The 6,217-nt window shown below is 30.7% G+C and overlaps 1 protein-coding gene across 1 annotated transcript; it reads right to left on the bottom strand.

Annotated features, from left to right (window-relative positions):
* Nucleotides 1-3,040: 3,040 nt before the first annotated feature.
* LOC119668840 (pyruvate kinase 1-like) lies at nt 3,041-5,118 on the bottom strand. Its single transcript, XM_038078498.1, has 2 exons — nt 4,624-5,118; nt 3,041-4,498 (listed from the first exon to the last, which is right to left on the bottom strand). The coding sequence occupies exons 1-2, from the start codon at nt 5,009-5,011 to the stop codon at nt 3,093-3,095; spliced, it is 1,794 nt and encodes a 597-aa protein (XP_037934426.1). The 5' UTR covers nt 5,012-5,118; the 3' UTR covers nt 3,041-3,092.
* Between the last annotated feature and the right edge of the window lie 1,099 nt (nt 5,119-6,217).

Here is a 6,217-nt window from a genome sequence, read left to right as displayed (position 1 = left end):
TTAATGGACAACTGTTATGTTATCTTCGTAGAAATTGTTTTATAAAAAACATGCAATACATACCAGTGAAATACGCGTGTCAAATCACATTGAATAGTTCCTATATAAATCAGAGTTTGAGGTGCATCCGCTATTATAACATCATATTCTTAAGGTTTTTAAAAGAAAGCTCACATACATACTTAAAAAAAATGCGTTACATCAAAACAGTTTTTTAATAAATCAAAATAATGACTCTACATAATAGCTGTCAGCAATTATTATGTATGAGAAAACATAGTGAAAAACTGGGCGCACTTAGAATTTATTTGCTTATGTATATGCCAGCAAATAGTATTCTACTTCGGAACTAGAAGTACTGAGGATCAGTTTATGGAAGCCAGCTAATACGTTAGTTAAACCTATATGATGATTCTGTATGCTATGTTCATAAAAGCTGTGGTAGAATCGTGCTACTGATGTATGTTATTTAAAATTAACTCAAGGTTCCAAACGTGAAAAAGTTCTATAGAATTCCGAAAACAAATTTTTTATTTATACACAAAACCGATATCAAAATGTGATTAATACTATAAAAAAACAATATAAAGTTAGTAACTTAATTATTTGTACAATGAAAATGTAATATAATTTATATTCTCTCTTAATTTGTAAATAAAATAAATTGAATATCAATAGAACTGCATTGTGGTATATGGGACCCGGTTATAACATAATGTGGATGTCAGTTTTTCGGTAATTTCATTTCAACCCTATATTAGTCTATAGGTATATATTATATTACTTGAAAGAAATAAACCAATATCCCAGATTGGTAAATAAATTGTAGCGTTCTAAACAGTTAGAAATGTTGGATTGTTGTGTTTAATTTGAGTAACGGTTACCCGTTTGTGAACTACAGAACTAATGAAACTAATCGGATCAAATTGCATTAAAACTGATTTAGTGGAAATATATTTCTTACGGTCATTAAACGGAATGCAACAACTCGCATTTCTCTATTTTTTGTTTTTTTTTTGCTTGCCATCAGCAAAATTTAAATCTGTCACAATCACTTTTCCTCATTTCCAGAAAATTTCAGGTCACAAATACCATGGAAGGGAATTCTATTTCATTAAAGTAAAGACTGTTTTCTCTATTGCAGCTTAAAAGTAATTTAAAAAAAATAAAAATAAAATACCACATTCAGCGAAAAATTTTATGTAAATTAAATTTTTTTTTCGTTTTTAAAATTTTTGCTTTCCATTTCCTTAAGAAAAAATAAAATTAAGTGGCACGTAAAATAAAATGAAATTAGTACGTCTCAAGTATTTCGGAGGAGAACATGGAGCGGCGCTGATTTTTTATGTTTTAACTTTTTACGATTTTTCTACGCCTTCATTCGCCTTGGAATTTGGGGCTTTACAGAATATTTGCGCGTCAAATTTAACACCTTTTGGATAAGGGGCTGGGGATGGTTTAAATGTGATACCGTGAAAAAAATCTCAAAGTTACTTAAAATTTGAAGTCTAAAATCATTAACAAATAATTTAAGAGATTTGGCTTACAAAAGGCGACATGCTGTTTTTGGGTTGCTTTAAAAGTGTTAAATAAGGCAAAAGTGTTTGAAATAGAGGTAAGAATGGTTTAAATCAAATTTATTACTTCAAAAAATTGACCAGACAACAGCTGCAATTACAACTCTAAATTGTTTTCTTTTCTAAACAAAAAAAAAAAATAAATAAAATAATATGATGTTAATTTTTTTTGTCGAAAGTGCCACATCTTATGACGAAAAAAAAACTATTAAAAAGTTAAAAGGGTTCGAATAGAAATGAAAAGACAACAACAGAAATTTTAGTTAATTTTTTGAAGTTTGGCTGACCATATAATGCTGTTTCAAGTACTTAACATCGTTGGTCTTACAAAATATAAAGTATTATTTTACAAATCTTTACTAAATTACTCTTAAACGTCAGTTGGGAAATTTGTTAAAATTGATTTTGTTCGATACTGTTTGCTTTAGATACAATGTTGCGCACTCTCAGAAAAATTATTTGGTTGGTTTGACTAAATCTTAGGTTAAAATATTCTTACTCGACGCATTATATTGGTTCAACTATACTATATGATGGTTTTCACATCTTCTTTACCACATGAGCTAAAACTTCTCTAACAAAATAATCAGGTCAATGTAACTAGTGTGTGGTTAAAGCATATTTTTCTGAGTGGAGTGAAGAAATTATTAAAATATATTGAATCAATTTAGTCTATGTTTTGCGCATTACTTAAAATTTTTGTCAATGTAATTGACGCAAGGAGCCCACTTTCCATACTGTTAATACAATTCGGGTCAAAATGTGGAGTTTCTACTTTAGAGAAATTAATGTTTTATATTAATTTAAACATATATAATATATATACATATGTAATGGTTCAAATATACATATATGCCACGATCCAATACGCGCATGAACATAGAGAACAATTCATTACATGTCGATCTTGAGAAACTGGGCTTTTTCACGGTGACATATAAAACTTTTGTAAAAAGAAATTGCACTTCGAGGCATACAAAATTAAAACTTCAATTGTTCTAAGAGCTCGAATTTGGAAATCACTTACTGCTTACAAATTTTGCAGATTGGATTTTCGAGTAACTATTCGCACCACTCATGACGCACATTTAATTTTATAAATATTGACAGTTGCGAATAATTGATGGACCTTTGATGTAATTGGACCATACTTCTTTAAAGGAAAAAATGATGTTGCTGGTATTGCTAATTAAATATGTTACAGAACCGTAATTAAGGAATAGTCATGGTTTGAAATAAAACTAGATAATTAAGAATCTTACATTAAATCACTTTTAACTAAAAATGTCTTGAACTACCTTTTTCTATAGCTTGCATTTGAAGACGCTTTACAAATGAAAATAAAAACTTCAGAATAAATTTAATTTTATATTACTTATTCAATTAATCGATTTTTCCTTAAAAAATATGAACGAAAACATATCCTAAGGGTACCTAAAGCTTCTTTAAAATTTGTCTAAAAATTCATTGTGCATAAGTCTTGTATTCAAAATATATTATTGCCCATACAACAATCTATATAAATAATAAATTTCTCAATTGATTCATGAAATTACTTGTAACTTTGAACATGGCATATTTATCTCCATAATTTCGATCGGGCAGACTATCGTAAACTAACATCAAAGTCTGTCCCTTTTGCATAATACGCCGGGACAAAACATACACAATTCCAAGCAGGAACTGCTTATAGACTTCATTGTAATATGTTTGAGTGGGATCGCCAGGATAGTAATACATAGTAATACGGTGGAATATGGATATATATTTTCCAATTGACCTTGTTTTAGTTATTAGCAAAATGGGAACATTTGGTCGGAAATGCGATATGTCAATAGCAAGACGGCCGGCTGGAGAGCAAACCAATATAGCGGCTATGTCACTTTCAAATGAGGCAATTGCACAATTGCGGGCGAGAGTATCACCACCAAAGTCGGATTCATCTGTAAATGGTTCTTGACATAAAATTTCGCGTGCCACTCTTTTAAACATAGGTCTATGTAACATGTGGAAGTAATTGAGGAAGCACTCCTCTCCACTTTTGATGATATATTTGTCTGGATAGTAAAATATATATTCACTGTATTCCGTGCCTACAATATAAAATTTATTTGCAATTTGTGATGGTTCAAAGAGTATTGGTTTTTTCAGTTCATAAATGCGTTTCAGAAAGTTTACGGTAGCAGGGCACATTTCTAGGAGCTCACCACTATTTTTTTCACAATCTTGATGTAATTCTATCAAGAAACCATCATAACAGTCTGCCACCCAGAGTATTTCATCAGTGCAGCCATGTAAACTGTTAAGAACAATGCGTACACACAAAAGCATGTTGCCACAGTCCAACAAACTCATGCAACGTCTCAAATCAGACAAATATCGCTTTGATCCATGAATATAGCTCACGATTACGTTTATGCCTACTTCCTTGCAAAATGTTATATCTTCAATTTCTTCATATGACATTCGATATTTGCTACATTTTTTTGGAAAAAGCACTGGCATGCGTGAATTTAATTGTCCGCCCTCAACCACTTGACAGAAGAGTTGAAACCTTTGAGCTTCCTTTACGCAAAGCTGTATTTGGTAACCAATTGGAATAAAATCGCAAGCTTCCACATCACCGAGTAAAAAGCGAGCGTTCACGTAAATGATATTCCTAGTGCATTTCGTGGAATATTTCCGATTTGTTGTCAAAATGACTGTATCATCCTTATTTAAGATAATTTCCGCATCCAGTGGGCAAATAAATCCAGTGTACTGCATACGCGGAGAAATTCTGGCAACAAGCGTGGTTATGACAGGACTATTAAATTGACTAGAAATTTCAAGCTCCACTTCATGTAAACGCAGGAGCAATTTCTGATTTGCTTGTGAGGTGCCCTTCGATAGATCAATAATGAAGCAACGTATTCCGGCATCTGCAAATATAATCGATACAGACATAATCAAAATGAACTTCTCGTGAAAGTATGTTTTGTTTTTGAGCTGCCTATTGTGTTTATAGTACCTATATTGCTAATTTTTTTGGTGATATTTTACTTACGTGTATAATGAAATAAATCCTCTTTTGTGTCGCAAAGAGACAATTCTACGCAGGATTTTTCAAACCCAGTTTTGCACGTAATTACTCTGCTTAGTATCTCGTAGCCTTTGAAATAGCCTTGCCAAGTGTCCTGATAGAAAGTCAAAGAACATTCTGAATAGGTGGATTCAGTTTCAAATTCAAACTCCTCATCGTAAAATTCACTCTGATCCTCCTCTTCCTTAAGAGAATCACTTTCAGTTAAACTATATAGTTCTCTATTATAGAAAGGCTCATAATTGATTCTGGTTTTTTCTGTCTTCTTTTCTACATCTGTGCATTTAATTGTTTTACAAGCTCCTTCAACTATATCGATGTCATCTCCATCCTCGGCGACTTTATTGTCCATTGCAAAATTTTTATATTTTATGCTGAATTCTGCTAAATAAATTGTGCGATTTGTAAAGTTTTAAAATCTCACTCACTAATTTTGTTTTACTTAAGAAATTAGAATTATTTAAGCGTATTTTTTTATAAAATAAAAAATAATTGCTAAAGTTTAAGTGTTTTATTATATTATGATTAAAACATCAACGTTTGCTAAACCAAATATAATCAATAGTAATCAAAAGTAATCAACAAGTATTATTAAGTGCAAACGTGTAGATATATTTGTATTCAGAAAACTAATTGGGAAACCTTAATAGATCCATAGAAATACTTTACCAATGCGATCAAACCAAATTAAACAAATATAAATGTTGAGGACAGCCGAACTAATGGTTTTGCAGCAATTTATACATCATCCTATTAAAATATTTCATGACAATATCAGCAGGAAAGTAGTTCCTGTGGTCAAATGCTTAACACTGAAATGTGAATCTATGGTTATTTAATTAAATTGCACCACAAACTTAACTATTCTGTAGTAGATAAGAATCAAAGCTTGAGGTTTATGAACAACAGATGTAAATAAATATAGAAAATATACACTCACACCACAAAGTTTAAATAAAAATCTCTCCGTTATGAAATATTGGTTTATATTTTTGTAACAGGATCCATATCTCGCAGAATTCAAACCTTTTTTTAAATGATTGCACCTAAGAGCATTCATTAAAGGATTCCTAACAGTACAGTGCCTGGAGCTGAAGCTGAAGAAAAACATATATAATTGGAGATATTTGTAACCGTAGATAAAGAAAATAATTCTTAGTTGAAAAAGATATTAGAGATCAATATATGGTAGAATTCAGTTCAAAACTTTATTGTCATTGAATGGAAATTAACTAATATTGAAGATATTTCACGTTCAATAAGCTGCACTAATATTATTTTTCTTTATTAGTGGAAACAATTAGCTTCAGTCTCTTCGATTTTTATATTCCATTTCTATTAAAGAAACTCATGGATTTACTAAAAAGACTTTAAATAAATGGTGCCCGAACCTCTGATAGTTTATGTAGTAGCTTTGTCATATTACACTTACCTGTATTTAGCAGTTATGCCACAAAATATTTTTATGGTTGACATTTTTTTATCGATTGTGACGTATATTATGACGAAAAGAAAACTAGGAGGGTTCGGACAGTAATAAAGAAATAACAATAAAAAT

Source organism: Teleopsis dalmanni, chromosome 1, assembly GCF_002237135.1.
Source record: "Teleopsis dalmanni isolate 2A chromosome 1, ASM223713v2, whole genome shotgun sequence".
NCBI classification, from domain to species: Eukaryota; Metazoa; Arthropoda; class Insecta; order Diptera; family Diopsidae; genus Teleopsis; species Teleopsis dalmanni.
Note: the sequence above shows the minus strand (reverse complement) of the source record. Positions and strands in the feature narration are given on the sequence as shown.

Excerpts from the sequence above, each read along its gene's own strand:
- LOC119668840 (XM_038078498.1), bottom strand. The coding sequence starts at position 5,011 with ATGGACAATAAAGTCGCCGAGGATGGAGATGACATCGATATAGTTGAA. Across the intron at positions 4,499-4,623 it reads GGATTTATTTCATTATACAC|ATGCCGGAATACGTTGCTTC; the intron begins GTAAGTAAAATA and ends TTATATTTGCAG.